The sequence below is a fragment of the Vanacampus margaritifer genome, chromosome 18, assembly GCF_051991255.1.
Source record: "Vanacampus margaritifer isolate UIUO_Vmar chromosome 18, RoL_Vmar_1.0, whole genome shotgun sequence".
In the NCBI taxonomy this organism is placed as follows: domain Eukaryota; kingdom Metazoa; phylum Chordata; class Actinopteri; order Syngnathiformes; family Syngnathidae; genus Vanacampus; species Vanacampus margaritifer.
The window spans coordinates 5,108,499-5,127,863 of record NC_135449.1 but is presented as its reverse complement, the minus strand read 5'-3'; the positions used below and the strand labels follow the sequence as shown (position 1 = coordinate 5,127,863).

The window sequence follows — 19,365 nt, the reverse complement described above, 5'->3', positions numbered from 1 at the left end:
GTGTTGTATTTGTGTTCTTAATTTATACAAATCTCTATGCAACTGGACTAACCGTAAATTAAATAATGTAACGGGTTCATGGGTTCATTTATTTTAGAATAACTTCGGCCTAGCGCATGCGCAAACACCAGGTTGCCGTCAGATGTCACATGACCTGCGTAGAGACACCGGAAGTACTACTCAAAATCAAACCAACCAATAACACGCAAGCGGGAAACGTGGGCATTTCGTTTCAGCCTATCAACAACAGCTTCTAAACGATCACTAGCCGGACTGCTTTTGGGGCAGTTAGCGCTTTCATTTCGACGATTATTTATGTGTTTGTTTGCTAAGTATTTTAGAAAAACGTTCTCAAGCCGAGAATAAAACATCGTATTTCCTGCCGCCCTCTCTCAAACAATAAAGCATAAATGGTAAGTACAAAGTTGTTGCGAGCACTGCTACTAGCATTAGCATTACAGTCGTCGGTTAGCTCTGGCTAAGGCTAATTCCTGAATGGGTGAGTTCGTTGTTTGAAAGATAAATATCGCTTTTTTCCCCACATACATCATCTTCGGATGAGGTTATATTCGTCAGATGAATTGAATAGAAATGACCAGATTTGTAATATTTTACCTATTCAACTTTTGAGCATAACAAAAATAAGACGTCAAATAGAATAGCAGGGCTGGTCCATGTCGCCAACTCTATCTGCAGTTAGTTGTTCACGTAAGGGAAGGCAAACATGCGTCCTGAAACACATACCTAACTAACAAATTTGAATTAATAAAACAGAAAAAGATTACCCCTCCCTAGTAGTGTCTCTATGTAGCATGTAACAAAACAATTGAGCAATTTTATCAAATTGCCATCTAAGTCAATAATACATTTTCACATTCATTGCTGACAAAACAATCACATTTTGAAGTGGGTCACCTGAGTTTCTGTTCCGCAGAGCATGGTTTCAAGTGAGTACAAACTTAACCAGGGGCCAGAAGATGGCATCACCGCTGTCAAGTTCAGCCCCAGCAACGCAAACTTTCTGCTTGTATCCTCCTGGGACTGCACAGTCCGCCTCTACGACGTGGTGGCCAACACCATGCGCATGAAGTATCAACACACAGCTCCGGTTCTGGATTGTGCTTTTTATGTATGTAGCAGGCCCAGTGTGAATTAGATGTTCATGTTTTTAACGTGTTATCACAAGAGAATACAATGTCCCTTTTTCCCCCACCAGGATCCCACACATGCTTGGAGTGGCGATCTGGATACAAATTTGAAAATGCACGACTTAAACACGGACCAAGGTAGGTGCTGACCAAGTTTGTAATTTGTTTGGGATTTCTAAAGATGGATGCATTTATAAAAAAAAAATCCACCATTAATGACACCTACAACTTGACCAAAACACTGACTGTGCGACCTGAGTTTCATCGGTTCAACCAGTTTCTGAGGTGTTTATTTTTATGTCCCCTCCCTAGAAGTTTTTTTCCTTTTTTTTTCAAACGTAGCATTCAAACAGGGGTGTGTAGAAAATTTTATGACACTGTAAATTGTATATGTTGTGGTTTACAGACACCATAGTGGGAAAGCACGACGCCCCCATTCGTTGTGTGGAACATTGCCCGGAGGTGAACGTCATGGTGACGGGGAGCTGGGACAGGTCAGTCCGACTCTGGGATCCAAGGGCACCCTGCAATGCCGGCACCTTCACACAACCGGAGAGGGTATGACATTATTGGATTGTTCAGGTGTACCTAATGAAGTGCCTGAGTGTGTCTGAGCTTAAATTGGCCCTTGTCGTTCAAAGGTGTACACCATGTCTGTTGCGGGTGATCGGCTGATCGTCGGCACGGCGGGCAGACGCGTGCTGGTGTGGGACTTGAGGAATATGGGCTACGTGCAGCAGAGGCGAGAGTCCAGTCTCAAGTTTCAGACCCGCTGCATCCGAGCCTTCCCCAACAAGCAGGTGCGGCTCAGGAAAACAAGAACCCTTTGATAAATGAATGATCGGTCTTTATCTGTTGTAGTACCAAGACTGACCTATGAGAGGCAGCATGATGCTTTGAGGCAGTATGCTGGGAAATACATAGAAGAAATAGTAGTAGTAGAAGAAGATATGGAAGAAGTTAGGACACCGATCTGTTTATATTATTGGATAGCCGGTAGGCTAAGATAACAAACGTTTCTCTGCATATGATCCTATACATTTACAGTATCGAAATTGGAGAACATTTGAGACAGTACTTAGTAGAAACAACATGATTTATTATGTTTTAATTTTTTTAAACAGACGTATGGGCTATCGGCTATCCAGTAATATATTCGGATCACTGAGCTAGGATAACTGTTCAAACTCAATCAGTCAAACTTTATACAAAATGGAATTCAAAGTGCTTTACTTGGGTTAAAAAGAAGAAAGCATCCATTGGACTGTTCTCATCAGACGTGCAACTGTGTGTCATCAGCATAGCTGTGGAACTTCGCAAACGTTTCTTCTCATCTGCAGGGCTACGTTTTGAGCTCCATCGAGGGCCGCGTGGCCGTGGAGTATTTGGACCCGAGCGCGGAGGTCCAGAAGAAGAAGTACGCCTTCAAGTGCCACCGGCTGAAGGACGGCATCGAGCAAGTGTACCCCGTCAACGCCATCTCCTTTCACAGCATGCACAACACTTTTGCAACAGGTACGGCTGCTTGGTGGGGTACGAGTAAGATTTGCTCCTTGTCTTTGAAGTTGACAGTCTCAGAAGCCAATTTCACTTGGGAACATGAAATGTGGTCAGACTGTCTGTTATGAGCAGATGCATAAAAAAGCACATGGCAGAATACATACAGGAAAGACAAAGTTTTGATTGGAAGCTGCCATTTTAGGCTCATTTTGGCCTTTTTTTTTTCTCTGAAGTTGATCTTTTTCCAAAATTTGGTAGCTATAATGTCAATGTTTTGGCTTCCCTTCCCTCCAGGCGGCTCTGACGGTTTTGTCAACATCTGGGACCCGTTCAACAAGAAGCGCCTGTGCCAGTTCCACCGCTACCCGACCAGCATCGCCTCGCTGGCCTTCAACAGCGACGGCGGCCTGATCGCCATCGCCGCTTCCTACATGCTCGAGATAGGCGACATCAGCCACCCGGAAGACGCCGTCTACATCCGCCAGGTCACCGACGCCGAGACCAAGCCCAAGTGAGTCCTTCCTCGTCACCCTCTCGCAGCTCGCCTCTCCGCTGTTCTGTTTCCAAAACGACAGACTGACAAAAACTGCCATTTGAGTTATTGGACTTGTTCTGCCACAAATAACTTTGTTCGGTGGCCTCCGCATTTTGAAGCCTTTACCTACGGGCATGCAGTCAGTTTTTTTCCCCACTTCTTTGTATTTCTGTCACGTAGTTGTTTGGCTTTCTTCTACTACGATTTTTGTTATTTGTCTTCATTTTGTCATTAAACAACATTTTTAATACGTTTTTCGTGGGTTGCTTTGAGGGCTTCTCTCTGGTATGCGTGACCAGACAGTGGCCTGACGCTGATAAGGCATCAGCGGACTAAACCAGATCCCGCTTTATTGGCGAGGAAGTAATCGCGGCAGTCTGCGTCCGGTAGGCTGGGAGGGAGAACAACTCGCACCAAAAACGATGATGATGATGATGATCCATTCTAGATCATCGAGATACAGAACAAAACAGGCAGGAGCAGCGAATTTCTTGCTCCTTCAGTTTGGATTTTCAATTGCGCCTAATAGAATTTGTGAGGCCCTTCAGCCAAAGCGAAGATGGAGATATCCAGTCAATGATTCTATTTAAGTGGTAATGGCTCAATGGGCCTCCGCTGCATCCTGGAAATGATTAGGCTGGCTTTCGCTTCAGTCATTCCCATGATGGTGGACGGCTGATCGGATCACAGCCTAATATGAAATGGCATTTACGTCGCTGACCTTTTGCGCGTCAACGTGGTTCAAATTTTTACCCCATTAGAAACTGTCCAATTAAAAAAAAAAATAATAATAATTAAAAAAGCCAATATTGATCCTTCTAGCTATACCCAATGGCCTGTTGGTTTTTCTAATAGCTCCCAGAATACATATATATATATATATATATATATATATATATATATATATATATATATATACATATATATACATATATATATATATATACATATATATATATATATATACATATATATATATATATATATATATATATATATATATACATATATATATATATATATATATATATATATATATATATATATATATATATATATATATATATATATATACATATATATATATATAACACAGGATTTATACCTATTGGTCAATCTAAAACTCATCCTTGTAAAAACACAATTTTTTGATAAAGCTCTTTTATTGGATCTTGATGTTGTTGCTAGTGAGCATGCATTAAAATCGAACTTCAAAATGAAATCTGATTTTGATTCACCCCCAAAAAACATTTTTTGTAGTTTTTTCATGATAAAAAAAAACATTAGCCCTGACCTCGAGTTTCCAACACATAATATTGTCAGATAATCGTCAAGCTGTGATGAAAAACAGCCTCCAGCATTGTCAACTGTCCCAAAAGCCGTACGCTAAATGGACCAGAGGCGTCAATAATGATGTGCGCAAGCGACCAATTAGTGGCACAAAACATCAGCAATGGACCACATTGATCTGTGTATATGCGCATTAGCATCAACACACACAGATAACTACCCCCACCCTTGGAAAAGAATCACGTCCAATAATGAGGTTATTTTATGAAAGCGTTCAGTTTTTGCCATTGATTTGCTGACCGAGCACTCAGACGCACTTTACATGTGAAAATGTGTTTTGACATTCAATGGACTTGTTCATGTTTAGACACAGGTGGAAAGATCAGACAATGTCATACAAATTTGCTCACTATTTTGGCACAGCTGGAATATTATGTCATGAGTGTCGGGGAGGTAAAAAGTGAGCAGGGGATGCACATTTTTTTCCATTAAACATTTGATTTGGTGCTTTTTTCCACGTAATTTTCAGACAAATTTTAATTTGTGTATTTAAATGAAACAAAGCTGAATTTATCGGGAAAATAATTTCTTTGCAGTTGCCATTTACTTGAAATGTCCTAATTTATTCTCATAACTTCTACTTGTCAGTGTAATGATAGAACTTTTTTTCTCCTTACTTTAGTTTTAATGATCTTAAAAGTGAATGTTTCAAAAACAAAAACAACAGAAACATATCCCAATCCATCACATTTGAAAAGGACCTGTTGTTCATATGCACAAGTGCACACAGCTAACGACATTGTATTATAGATTTCCCCTTAAGCCGATACAACATTCCATTTTAAGTTGACCATCGATTTCTGCGAGGACTAGAAGCCTTCAGATGAATTTGACCTTGTTAGCTTGTCAAGTTGTCACATCCCGTTCTTGGTCTCATCATCTTATCCATTTCCTGTCCTGGATACGCACTGCCTGCTTTCAATTGTGTTTGAGAAGTACACAATGAACACCCGAAACAGCTTGTGGTGGAACAACTAGACCCTCACACACAAAAAAAAAAGCAATGATTTACACTCAAATTTTATTCTGACTTCACATAAGTACAAATACAAACACTTCCAAGCACCCAACACACTTTACTACTTTGGCTAACCAACTAAAAGCTCTACAAAACCATTGAGAAAATTAAAACAAGTGCTGTTTGGGGTAGAAAGCGCTCTCTCAGGTAAGTATACATAAATATAACTTTGTAATCATTTAGTGAATAAAAGACAAAACTCGTTATTTATACAGATGCTAAAAAGGAGTGCATCGTGTCCCTGAGGAACACCTTGAGTACAATGTCGAGTGGCGATGCAGTTTGATAGGTGGTTTTATGAGAATGTGTTAAAATTGTTACTAAATTGCGATTCTTTTTTTTTTTTTTCTAAAAGTCGTTACGATTTCCCGTGTATCGCGACATGGGTTAGCATTAGCATATGTACGCATATAGTATCTTATGCAAAGGTAGTTAATAATTCTAATAACTTAAGATTTGGCCTTTATTGCGCCAAGGCACATATTTTGCATTAGAAAAATCTCTGCCACTATGTCACTGGTATGGATGGATCAACAAAGATACATTATTTGTAGTAAATAATTATTACGGACCAATTATAACAGAGGTGGAAAAAAAGTGTGATTCAGATGGTTACAGACGTGCCTTAAATCAACCTGCAAACTTATCAAGAAACAGGAAAAAACAATCACAATATTATTTGAAAACCGTCGTTTACAATATAACAAATAAAAAGGCACTCAGGGCTGTGTTACTAGCTTCACTCAATTTGCGTGGTCCTATATGCTGAGCGTGATGCTGTGGATGGTGTTGGCCGGGATCTTGGTGTCCGCTTTGTCGCCGTTGACCCAAAAGACCACCGGGGTGTCGGAGGGCACGGTGGCGGTGGCGCTCAGCGTCTTACCCAACCATCCGTTGGAGCCACGCTTGTACATTTTGACAGTCACCTGCAGAGCCGGTTCAACAACCATCAGTTCCACACAATCAACCCAATATTTACACACCTTTTAATCGTACTTATTATCCGAGAAAAGCTCCAAAGCGATGCTAGATTTGAGCTAACCACCTTGTAACCTCGTTCGCGCTTCTTTTTGTGGTAGTCGCGGATCTCTGGAGTTTTTGTTGTAGGGTGTGATTCGCTTCAACACCTCATCCAAGCTCCAGACAATGGCCGTCCTAACTAGATTTAGACTTATGCAGGTAATTGAAGCATATCAATTTCAAACAGAACGCCTGGCAGCGTCTTCTTGTTTGGCCGCATTTACCGGAGGTAGCGGAATATCACGGTGCCTTTTCACAGCTCCATCTTCTTTCACTTTAGCATTAGGCAATTTTTCAATTATTGTTTTTTTCCTTCTTTTTCTCCCCCTGCGTGTTCTTTCATCCGTCGCTCTCTCTCATAATGTCCGGGCCTTTTAGTTAATGGCGGCGACAGTCGGAGCCCGCGACGCCAGCCCTTGTCCATTTCGCGGGTCATTGTGGGAGCCCAATAGGCCTTTTATGACAGCCACATCAAAAGGCAGAATAAAGCATTAGAGGTGGAGAAAATACCCACCGCTAGATATGCTCCCTCTTCCCTTTGTCCGCTATTGAAAGTGATCATTTTAATAGTCGGCAAAGCTCTGCAAACGCGACCCACCCCCCTGACGGCCCGGCTCAACACCTGCACGCCTCTCACCACTACTAATTACCCGCCACAAAGGCCGCTACCGTTTCACATGCGCACCTTTTCCCACCATTTACTTACTCATTAGCGAGCATTCAATAAAAAAGAGGCGAGAGTGAGACAATCGCGTCCTGTATTGCGCTGCATTAGCGGCGTCACATACTTGAGAGGTCGGCCGTTGTGTGTTAATTTGCCACGCGGGGGGGGGGGGGGGGGGTCTATAAATAATGACAGCTGGTGGCAGAGAGGAGCGCGCAATCACACAAAAACATTGTAGAGGATCGGTGCCATGTGCAAAGTTGACGATTAGCAATTAGTGGCATCAAAGTAGTCTTTTCTCATTTATTCCTCTAAAAGGTGAGGGCCCGATTTTGGTTGATTATGATGGGGATCATCAAATAATTGCTTCTTGAAACTAATGCGGCAAAAACAAAGTACAAGGGAGTCCTCGAATTACGTCGTATGAATGTCCTTGCGGAAACACGAAATATTGGTTCTTCCGGTTTGCGTTTTTTTTTATTTTATGTAAATATCGACTTTAACTCTTTGACTGCCAGACGTTTTCAGAAAAGGGATGCCGTGGGTGCCAGCCGATTTAAGCATTTTGACTGATCTTTCAAGGTCCACAGAAAATGATGTGTTTGGACTATGGAAACATACTCATACTCCCAAATGATAGATGAAGATTGGACTCTCATCTTTCATCAGAAAAAAAAGTTTGTTTCTACCTTATTCCGTTTTTCAGTAATCAACAATAGAAAATGGTTAGTTTCACCTGTTTTGGAAAAAACGTCTTTTAACGTCTTTGGCACCCCTCCATAGGATTTTACTAAACGTTATTTAACGTTTTTGGCAGTCAAAGAGTTAACGGTGAAATCCGACACAATTGCTGTCTAAAGTACAACACAGCTAGGGTTGCACCTATTGAAAATTTTAAAATGGATTCTCCCACCGATTATCACTGAGTAATCAGAGAAGAATGACTTTTGCATTTTTAAACAAAATGCGCATGTGAGGTACAGAGATTATTGAATAGCTTGCGGTCAGATATACTGACGGCAATGATAGCTAGCTTGACTTCCCTTTCCAACGTTTACGATTTCCTCATCATACTTTTTATTGACATTATATAGTTGCGACAAACATCAAAACAATGCCATCCCGAACTCGTGTTCAATCGCTAATTTAGGGCATTAAGAAACCGCTAGTTAATTACGCCGCCATTGTATGGCGCGGCACAAATCTCAGACGCTAGCTGTTAGCATTAGAAACGCGTGCCTGGCTGGTAACAAATGAGTTTGACACGGCTTGCTTTCGTTACTCTGACCAATGCTACTTTGTAATTCACTCTGTTTAAAGGAAAGAAATGTGCATTAAATTGCACTTTGAGGTCTTTTCACTATATAGAACTTTGCCTTCATTTGTTTTATAAAACACTTTTTGCCCATTAAATAAATGTTTAAAAAAAAAACATTCAAATCAAAATGTCAAATACATGCATATGAAATGTTGTGAAACATGAGTAGCTCTATGCTGTTTTAATTTTCTAAAAGAAACTCTCGCTGGAAAAAAGGTTAGAGATCCCTGCTCTACACTCTGTGACTTTGAGTGTACATGGCTTTAAAAGGCATGGCCATACGTCATGGTCGAGATTAGAATGGAGCCCTCAGGGGGGCCAAGGTTGAGACTGAGTGGTCTGCGTGACCCCTGACTGGCCCACAAGGTCCACCTCTCACTTTCAGCGCCGACCGGACTAGCATCGCCATCTATCTTCAGGGTGCGAGGGGACATCTTCTTGTTTACCTGCTGCCGGTGGTCATAAATCTTGCCCCGGCTCACTGTCAACTTGCTTTCGGAAAAACTCGGCTTGCATGTGACTTTGACAACTGTTGGATTGAGACTTTTGTCTGTCATCCGCACCTGCAAAGTTATTTCACTGATTGATTGATTGATTGATTGACCTATCCTTGGATTTTGCTCCAAGGAGGGATAATAATGTTTAGCGCGCTTCGGGGTACGCAACCCTGGTGCTCTTCCCATCAGGGGCGACTGACTTTGACTGACCCCAGGAGTCAAACCTGCATGACCTACGTTTTAAGTGGCGGCCATAAGAGCAAAAAATGTTTTTAAAAATTAGCTTGAGGTGTGAAGTCGCTGATTTATTAATCATCCGATCCGCTAAAGTCATAAATCAACTCGGGTTGAACTCTTTTGTTTGGTGACACGGGCGTCTGCGTCAGCTGTCAACGGGTGCCCTCGCCCCCGAGCCATGACCGCAACTTGAGGGCCGGCCAAGTTCGGAATCGTTACATAGCGTCTGCTTCCCCGGATGACAGGAAGCACATTAGACTCAATGACTGCAATGACCACTGACATCCAGACTTTTATTTCCATACGACTGTGAGGGGGGGGGGGGGGGGGGGTCCGAATAATACTCCCGCCACCCAGCCAATTCTTTTTTTTTTCCTCCTCAATGGCTCTGGATGTCTGGCTGCGTGTAGAGGGCTCAATCTATGACTGATTTAATTTGCTCTCTGCCAACATCTCTAACAGCATTAACCCCCAGAGCGCCCCCCCCCCCCCCCATCTGACTCCATTAACTCCCAAATCGGGTTTTCAAGACTGTATTGATGCCGCCCGTTATTCGGGGTGATTATGACAACAGCAGACAATGGGCCAAAGTGTCCGTTAAGTAGTTTAGCGCTAATTGCACCTAAACTGTAACAGATGGCAGACACACGGCGTGGATCTGGATGCGCGACAATTATCCTTGACATTAAAAGAACAATACTCTGGGTCAAAGGAAATGACTTGAGGCAAATAAAACTAACTCATTTTAAATAACAGACAGAAATTTCGTTTGCATTCAGCATTCATCCACTTTAGCCATCTTTATTCTCCTCAATTAGCCAGAATGGCTTCTCCAAAGTGTAATTAAGTATCTGCTGCGCTCGCCCTCTTCATTATTCATGGCCGCCTATTGATCATATCTCGCGGCGGAGACTGTGGCCAGAGCCTTATCGCACGCAGCTGCCACTCTGAGGACACAAAAAAAAAGTTGAACACGGACACATTTGGACTAAGGTAGAGTTCAGAGCACTTGGGTTGCAGACCCTAACAACACATTTTGCAGCTTTTAAAATGACTTACTCTGTCAGTCATAAAACATCGGCCTAGCTGCATTTTTTATTTTATTTTTTTTGCATTTAAATATTTGAATAAATACTTGAGATACAAATATACAGTGAACCGCTGCTATAAAGTTATCCAAGCCATCCGGTTTCAAATTGCAGTTCCCCATAGTGTCATTTTCAAACATTGGGACTAATCTTGAATTAATAGCAAAAATCCCAAATAGATTTATTTTTCATTAAATCAAGCATTTAAATAAATGTTTGTTCGGTTTATTTGCGATTGAAATCGAAAAAGCATTAAAAAGCAATGTGGGTTTGGTTGGGGGGGGGGTAATCTTTTTTTTGTGTGTGGCCATATCACCCAATAGGGATGTGCAATTAATCAAAATTAAATGACAATTTCAATTATTACACTTTACAATTACAATCGTAAACAAAAATTAAATATTAATATTATTATTTGATTTGTTTAAATTGATATATTTTCACCTTTTTAAAATTTTTAAATGACTTAATAAATCCTGTTCGGTCCAAAAATTAACTTGCATAATTATAGAGTTTCAAAGAAATGTATTTGTCTTAATATTCTTTACATGTTTAAACATTTTCTTGTTCCCAAAAAACTAATGATTCTTGATTTCAATTATTACCAAATTAATCGCGCTTAGATTTAATTTTCTTCATAATCGGGCAGCCCTAAGATAAATACGGACAAAATAAATGTATGGGTTGATTTTATATTACTATTACAAATCAAACTAAATCTTGATAAACTAAGATGAGTTGCCAAATTAGAAACTTTTTTTTATTTTTATTTGGCCAGTTAATTTGAGTAATGCCTACGTACGTAATCAAGGCAAGCAATACATTATCATGCAATGGTCACGCCATTTAGCATCTTTTAGCAACAAATAGACCCTCCTTTAGCAACATCCCAAAAATTTGTTGGCAACACTGTCAGAGTGGGTAGTTTAAAAAAAAAATAAAAAAAAAATCCTGTTATAATTCCCACACAATGATTTCAAACAGTCAAGTCTTGACACAACTCACTTCAACCCATAGTCAAATAAATTATTTCCCAATGAATATTAATGTGTTTTTTTTTTTTTTACCCGAGTGAAGCTGTAATGTGTCAAACATGAACTCTCTCCGCCTCTCGTGTTCCATAAATTAATAAAAGTGAGCCACAAGGGCCCTCTGGCATCGACCAGCAAGGCGTTCATCGGGACGGAAGCGGCGTTGAGTCATCGCCGCACACACGGACGGCGTCTCTCGGCGGGCGGGACACTCGAGCGGCTCGTTGGCGGCTTCATCCCGCGTCTTCGCGGCGCGTAATTGCGCAGCTCGCCGTCCTTCTGCGGCTTCCTACACGCGCTGGCAAATTATTTCCAATTATTATTTCCAATTCCCTGTTGAGAGCGACGCTGCAATTACACAAAGCTGAGCATCGTGCTCACTTTTGGCCACAATTTCCATTGATTTATTTTGGTTAAGCAATACTGTTCAGCTAATAGAGGCTAATTTTGGGGCGCACGGGGCCAACCATTCAGTTGCAGCAAATTAAAGAGTTATGTTGGTTTTACTTACATACAATTTGACAGCCACAAGGAAGCTAAATATTTACAGCAGAATACTAACCACCAGTCAAATGTTATCAGTCCACACCGACTTTTTTTTGTTTGTTTTGGGATCACAATTGGGTTAGTTTATGGTTAAAATTGGAAATAAGGGGGCGCCAATTACTCATTCGTTTCAACTGTGTATAATATATTCAGATTTTTATGACCGATTATCCTAACCTTGGGAGCTCCCTGAACATTTTGCTCGAAATTTAAAAGGATGTCTAAGATTTTTTTTTTTTAAAAAAAGAAGAAAAAAAAGACAATTTATTCATTTTGAAAAGACTGCTTTAAGACATTGCAACAGAGTCTAGATTGGCTTCTTCTTTTTTTTTCAGTGATAAATTATTTTTCTATTTTTGTTTTTATTTTTTAATAAAAATTTGTTTATTTTTTTAAGCCAATGTCCACCCCATCCCTTCTTTTTTTTTATTTTATTTTTCAGCAGTGATAAATGTATTTATATCTATTTTGTTGTTTTTATTTTCAAAAATTTTAAGCCAATATACAACCCCCCCCCCTTTTTTTTTTTAACTGATAATGAATATTGGCTCCAAATATTGACTACTAGTAATTGGCATGAAAAAAACTGGAACACCCCCCACCCCGCCCACACAAAAAAAATTATTTCATACCCCTTACAGCAATTACTGTTAAATAGGTAGATTTTGAGAAAAGCAAACAATCGGGCATATGAGACGACAAGAGGACAAACAACATACTGTAAGTAACCTGCAATTGACTCGTTCCAAATACGCACACGCACTTGCACACACACGGATAGTAATTACCGCTCAATCCATACAAATTGAATGAAGCCAGAGCTGTGGTCTAAGAATATAGACCATAATTAATAAATTACAGACTCTCTACTCAATCATTCTCCACTTTGGGGGAGGTGGGGAGAAGGGGTCGCAGACATCCCTTTCTCCTCCGCAGAGTAATTGACTGCACCCCCCCGTGAAAACACACTCTGAGCCGACACAGTGAGCTGGCGCGAGGGCTCGTATCGCCCATCTTGTGGCCTGTGTGTTTACAAGTCACAAATCAAAAGGAGGCATTTTCTCTGGGCTCTTCAAAATATGCCTGGGGGAGGTATCCGCTTTCCTTTTGACTCCCGAGCACGCCCCCCCCCCCCCCCTCCCATCCCACAAAACCCCTCCAGCTCCCCACCGGCAGCTGGTGCTCGGCAAGCAAGATCAATAGACATTGTACTGTTCCTTCTGGTGTGTGCGTCTTGGCCACCTGGGGGCAGTATAACGCAGACTTGCAGATATACGAGGACAAGTCATCAAAAAAAATCCATCCAAAAACTTTTTAAAAACTAAACGTCACTCCTACTCGAGGTGAATAAGGCGAGACGGTTCAAGCCCACTATTTCTGCGGGAGTCATACATTTTGGTGTCAGTGAATGCCTCGTGGGCGAGCGTCTAATGATTGGTGGGTCACGTATCAACTACACGGCAGCTGAAAGGGGAGGAGAGGGCGAAGAAAGATTAGTGTCAACAAGGCTGACCTTTGTCTGTTTAACCTTTTACAAGTTCACTAACAAAGTGACCATTAGCCTTAAGCTTGCTAATAAATTTGCAGTATTTTATTTTTTTGGGTGTGTAAAGCGTGTTCATCAACTTTCCACAAGAGACATGATTTCAATTTGAAGACATCCAACATGTTTTTTTTTTCCTTTTTTGTTTATTGTCATGAAGAGCCACTTGGTAGAAGAAAAAAAATGGAATTGTCATTTAAACCATGTAAATCAAGCCTAAAGAAACATGTCAAGTTCAGCAGGGTCAACTCCCAAACCAATCCAGGTTTAAAATGCTACTGCCCCCTGCTGGTCATGTGACATTACTTCTAACATGGAGGTTCAGCTTTCATTACAAATGTCATAGGTAAGGAAACACACACACACACACTTTTTTTAGTGAAACGTGAAGTTCTTAATTTAGTGAGCTTTTATTATGGCCAACCTATGATACACTTGTGCAACAATTATGCTGTCCAATCAACATTTTATATGCCACGTTTGTGTTGGATAGATTATTTTGGCAAAGTAGAGGTGATCACTATAGATTTGTAGCAGGGCTGTGCAATTAATTGAAATTCAATTGCAATTTCAATTACGCTCCAAAATGACAAAATCATAATCGAAAAAAAAAAAAAAGATTATAAAATAACTAATTTAATCAAATTTGGTTGATCCAAAAGGAACTTGAAAAGGAAAGTTTTTGCCTATATATATTTATTCATTTTGGTCCGAAAGGTGTCTATTTTTTTTTTAATTGGTCTTAATATTTTTAAATGCTCAAAACATTTTCTTATTTAACCCCAAAATAAATACTTGTTTGAATAATCGTGATTTCACTTATTGCTAAAATAATCGTGATTAATATTTTTCCATAATCGAGCAGCCGTAAATTGTAGAAAATATTTGTTGTTGAATTGAATATGGAAAACCCAATAAAGACTTTGAATGATAATTGTTTCTTGTTCTGCAATCTAGATGATTTGGTAGAGGTGACCCCCCCCCTCCCCAGCCCCCTCCCAATGTAGTTTTTATAACAGGCGGTGGACCAACCTGTGGGGCGCGTCCCAGTAGGGCCCACATCGTCTTGAGCGTGGAGAACTCCAGCGTGTCGGTCTGGCTGCGGTCCAGCGCGATGTAGCCACACCCCTTGAAGTCGCCTCGGAGCAGTTCGCCTCCGTGAAGCCGCATCAGATCCCACGTGCCCGAGCGCCTCAGGATCTCCTGCGCCGACGCCATCTGCCTGTACGACAGATGACCTGCGAATGCAAGTGAGTACGTAACCATTTACTTTAAGGGTGTGCCAACTTTTGTGCTGGCAACATTATGGACAGTTGGTCTAAAATTCATGTAATTTGTTTTAATGATCATTTATCTATAATTATACAAAAAAAAATAGTTTTTTTTTTTTTTTTTTAATATTACAAGACTAATAATTTAACTGCGCTTAATGGGCCGGATTCCAGAAAAGCGCACACCACTTTATGGCCCCCGAGCCATATTTTTCCCACCACTGATTCAATTTAATGCCGTCATCCTCTCACCTGAAAGCCAGGAAGGAGTCAGCGCGTCCACCATCCAGGCCACGTAGTCCTCCCTGAAGGATCTCAGGAAGTGATCGACCTGGTCATGAGACACCAACTCCCGTCGCTCTCGCAGCCCCTCGGCGAGCTCGCACTCCGGCGAAGGGAAGACCACCCTGGGGAAGAGGAGATTTTGCTGCACGGGCACGCCGCTCTGCCTCAGATGTCTGCATAAGTGAGACGTCTTGATCTGGAAGGAGAAACGGTAACAGGAAGTCACTTCGTTACCTCCACCCAAGGAGCTTTCAGAACATTCGGACCCATTTTCATCGATTTTTTTTTTTAATGATACTTTATCCGCAACTGCAGCTGTAACAATATGCTGTAAATATTTGCTTGTTTGTTAGCGTTACAATAATTATATAAAAATGTTCAACATTATATAGAAATTGTTCCATGGTGAAGAAAAATCGCTCCAAAAAACATGTACAAACCTAATTTATGATTGTATTTTATTTTTGAAGAAAAAAAGTCTACAAAATATGGAAATAAAAAATATTATATAAGTAAAAATAATTTTACAAATTTATAATTTTAAAAATTCCAGTTTGGTAACAATTTGATGCCATTACTGTTTTAGCATTTTTAATAAACCATATAGAAATTAATTAGTAGATAAATTAGATAAAATATAGGTTATAAATTTATAAATAAATATATATTGCAAACTTTGAAATTTTTAAAAATTATTTACATTTTTTAACTCTTTTACACATTATGCCTCTTTAGTGCCTGTATTTGTCCTTGGCTTAAAAAAAAATGCTCAAAAGTTCAAGATAGTTGTTTTATCTAAAAGTTCCTTACTACGTATGTGTTATTAACACCTGGAATTTCCCCCTCTGGGAATCATTGAATGATTATTTTTATTTTTATAATATATTTTTTTTTAAATGAATTAAAGTAAATAAAAACTATACAAAGAAATTTAAATTTAAACTATCCAGAAAAAGCACTTTTTTTCTTTTTTTTGGGTGTACAATTTGCTGCAATTCCAAAACAAGTTTGTTCACCTTCATTGGAATTCTGCTTTGAAGGAGTTTATTAGTCTCTTTCTGTATATTGAAAATAGCTCCCCCCCCCCCCCTTTTTCCATGTCTTACACAATCTATAATTGCCACATACAATTAGAGGCACTTTGTGTAAACTAATCAAGTTAAACGGGTTGTTTAAACAATTTTCAATAATGTGTGTGTGCGTGTGTGATGAAGCAGGTCACACGAGGAGCCAGCTGTGTTTTTAGGCACCTGCCTGCCCCCCCCCCCACGTGAACATAATTGCGGCCTTTCCATTGAAGTGCAGCCACTCGGCAAGTTTCGGAAGCCCGCGACAAGTGTTGGAAATTTACATATAAATTGCCAGGGTGACTCTCTTAACCCCAACTCCGGTTTGCATGAAAACCATTTGCCGGACAATTGCTTGAACCTCGGACACAAGTGTGCCTATTTGACACGAGCTATTTGAAAAGTTTTTTTCTTTTTACCGTGATGGCCTGGAGGGGGTCGTCCATCTGTTCGATGCAGGTGTTGCCAAAGTTCTGATCCTTTTCTTTTTCTTGAACGTGCCACTTTTGATCGTGAGCGGACACCAGACCTCGCCAGGGTTTGATGTCGATGCAGAAGATCCCTTGGCCTTGGAAGGAGGGAGGGGGAAAATACATGGATCAAATGAGAGTAGTGAAATGTGGAACTGGAAATTTGGTTACATTTGCTCACTTGTGTCACTGCAGAAAAAAAAAAGTGACCCCCGGTGTGCTTATAGAGAAAATGGATGGGTTTATTCTCACCTGTGAGAATCACAATGTTAATATCATCTTTGACAACTTGAAACTGGTCGGGGATGCGCAGATTGCAGTAGACGTTCTCCTTCCTCAGCCCGGTGAGTTTCCTTACAGATACACAAGACAAAGTTGACTTTTTAAACAGTACAAGCCGCCAGTGACGACCGTGTGTCTCGTCTTTACAGATGTGAGACAAGATGGCAAGGCTGTAAAAAGATCAGGTGGGTCCATTTTAAGCATCGCGTTTTTTTGCCAGACGAGTTGCAGTTCAACTTGTTACCTGACATGTTGCAGGAAGTCGGTTGGCGTTTGTTGCACTTTGTGACCTCTTGAACTCTCTAGAGTCGTGCAGCCGCTGATGTGAAACTCGGTCAACAGGCTTCCGAGGTGGAGCATCCTATAGCTGTGTTTCCTGACCTTGGATTGAGGCGTTAAAGATAGTTTAATTACAAAACAAGAGTGGCATTAACTGGAAAGGCAGCAGGATTTTTTTTATATATATAGGTAATCAAATGAATGGAGTTACTTGATTCATCATTGTAGGCCAAGTTTTTACAGTGTACTTACTATAGTGCCCTCACATGTGGGGGAAAGGAGAGCCACAGTCACCAATGCCCCGCCTCTTAAAGGCACATGCATTACAATATGTACAATACTTTCTATAAGTTGACGGAATTAGCATTAATTGTAATCGTTTGTGTGTTCAAATAATTCCAAGATGAGATTCTGGTGAAGAGGGTCCTTGCAAGGTTGATTTATTACAGATTTGAACACGCAAACGATTACAATTAATGCTAATTCCTTCAAAGTGTACATGTTTAGCTTGTGGTTTGTTTTGTTGTGATCAAGTACTTTTATAGTATTTAAAAAGTGTTTTATAACGTTCAAGTGTTTTTATATTAGTTAATCATGGAATTACTGTCGTGTAGCTTTTTTCTTATAATACAGAAAAGAAGCAGGTTATTATTCTTGACTACACTACATTTTGTTTTTTCGAGTACATATCATGAAAGGTTAGCAAGCCAGTTGGCAAAACAAAACAGTCGTGTAATCCTTCCTCGTGTAACGATCCCACCCCCAACGCCATCCGACATGCCTGCAACCACAGTGATAAACAAAACAAAAACCACAACATACCGTCGATGTCCTCGCGCACTCGTTTAAAAATAAAAATTATGTCGGCATTTCCCCCTGCTAATAGACAGTAAACGTATGCCGGTGTGTTTACGCCAAGCGTCGCGGTCTAGCAAGCAAGTACAGTATCCTGAAAAGCCTGTTTCACAATCCTCGGCGCCCCCTCCCCCGCTTTCTTCCTTTGCATCGATTTCCATCCTTCTAGGACGTAAACAAGCGGCCATGTGCGCCATTCGCGGCGTCACATTTCGCAACCGGCGTCACGACGTCACAGCCCGTGCGTAACTACGTCATTGACGGACGTGAGCCAAGGCTTTGTCACTAGTACTTATTTACGAAGTCGACGTCTTAAAGTAAACACTTGAATAGCAAAACATAAAAAAATACGTTTCCAGTTATATTATTATTATCATTACTATATAGTTGTTATTGGTCACATGGGTAATATATAAAGACAATTTCGAGCCTAAGTCACAAGTCAAAATGGCGATCCACTCGCATTAAAAAGCACTGGACTTTGGAATTTGTGAAGACTATTTTGATTTCAAAATGTGATGAAATGTCGTTTGACTATAATGATCTGCCTGGTTTGGATGCTAATCACAGGCCGTGTAAAGGAAGAATTAACATTGTGTTGCATTGCGAAAATATAAAAAAAAAAAGCCCACATGTTCGGAATTGTCATTACACACGCAATCATATTTTAAAATATGCATATCGTTTTTCTTCCCCCTGTAACAGCACTCTATTCTTCAGCATAGTGTTGATTTATTTCATACAATCAAAACCGCAAACCTAATGAGGATAGAAAATGGAAACTGAGCGTTGTTTTTGTCGTAATACGATTTGTGTTTATTATTAGCTAGTGTCCAATAATATAAATACAAATACAAATTCCCAGGTATACACTCACTTTTACAATGTAATATATATTTTGGGGGCAGAGCTGAAGATCAAGATTGAATTCTTCCCGCCTGAACTTGATAGTCAACATAAAGATCAGCAGCATTCTCACATCCTGCACGGGGGCCCCGCCGAGAGGATATTACAAACGCGAGGGTAGCATATATAATTCGCCCGCGGTCGAGAATATCTCCATGTGCTTACAAACAATATCCGTGTGGCCCCAAATGCGAGCGTGAAAGAGCTTAATATGAGAGCAGATAGCCAAATCAGCTGCTGCGCGTGCGGCTGAATGGAAGCCAATAAACAAGAGGGCACTCTGCTCCTCCTGACCCTCACTTCTGGCTCGCAGATCGGCGACGATAACGAAATGCAGGCGCAACCTCAATAAAAGACAAACAATGGAGGGAGATAAACAGATATTAAATTAAAGCAGAAGCGATAGCGGCTAGAGGTGCAGGACAAAAGCAGCGTTGTGCTTTCATATTGTTCCC

The 19,365-nt window shown here is 40.5% G+C and overlaps 2 protein-coding genes across 5 annotated transcripts; one reads left to right on the top strand and one right to left on the bottom strand.

Moving 5' to 3' along the window:
• Positions 1 to 216: 216 nt before the first annotated feature.
• On the top strand, positions 217 to 3,433 carry bub3 (BUB3 mitotic checkpoint protein). The gene is made up of 7 exons (XM_077550830.1): positions 217 to 413; positions 935 to 1,129; positions 1,217 to 1,286; positions 1,555 to 1,706; positions 1,790 to 1,948; positions 2,489 to 2,663; positions 2,943 to 3,433. The coding sequence occupies exons 1-7, from the start codon at positions 411 to 413 to the stop codon at positions 3,161 to 3,163; spliced, it is 975 nt and encodes a 324-aa protein (XP_077406956.1). The 5' UTR covers positions 217 to 410; the 3' UTR covers positions 3,164 to 3,433.
• Positions 3,434 to 5,537: 2,104 nt separating this feature from the next.
• Positions 5,538 to 19,133, bottom strand: LOC144038100 (uncharacterized). 4 transcript variants are annotated; one of them, XM_077550253.1, is made up of 7 exons: positions 18,882 to 19,126; positions 17,115 to 17,251; positions 16,841 to 16,941; positions 16,538 to 16,686; positions 15,019 to 15,247; positions 14,528 to 14,733; positions 5,538 to 6,477 (listed from the first exon to the last, which is right to left on the bottom strand). In XM_077550253.1, exons 1-7 carry the CDS (start codon positions 18,975 to 18,977, stop codon positions 6,310 to 6,312), a joined length of 1,086 nt encoding a protein of 361 aa, XP_077406379.1. In that variant the 5' UTR covers positions 18,978 to 19,126; the 3' UTR covers positions 5,538 to 6,309. The 4 variants fall into 4 exon arrangements, with proteins under 4 accessions (XP_077406379.1, XP_077406381.1, XP_077406380.1 ...); XM_077550255.1 differs by lacking the exon at positions 18,882 to 19,126 and adding an exon at positions 17,972 to 18,332 and having other exon boundaries at positions 17,115 to 17,246; XM_077550254.1 differs by lacking the exon at positions 18,882 to 19,126 and adding an exon at positions 17,972 to 18,330.
• Positions 19,134 to 19,365: the final 232 nt, after the last annotated feature.

Bases quoted from the DNA above. Each gene is read 5' to 3' on its own strand.
- bub3 (XM_077550830.1), top strand. The intron at 1,130-1,216 runs GTATGTAGCAGG...TTCCCCCACCAG, and splicing joins TTCTGGATTGTGCTTTTTAT to GATCCCACACATGCTTGGAG. The intron at 1,707-1,789 runs GTATGACATTAT...TGTCGTTCAAAG, and splicing joins CCTTCACACAACCGGAGAGG to GTGTACACCATGTCTGTTGC.
- LOC144038100 (XM_077550253.1), bottom strand. From the start codon at position 18,977: ATGCTGCTGATCTTTATGTTGACTATCAAGTTCAGGCGGGAAGAATTC. The intron at 17,252-18,881 runs GTGAGTGTATAC...CCTCAATCCAAG, and splicing joins ATATATATTACATTGTAAAA to GTCAGGAAACACAGCTATAG. The intron at 16,687-16,840 runs GTGAGAATAAAC...CCTCCTTCCAAG, and splicing joins TAACATTGTGATTCTCACAG to GCCAAGGGATCTTCTGCATC.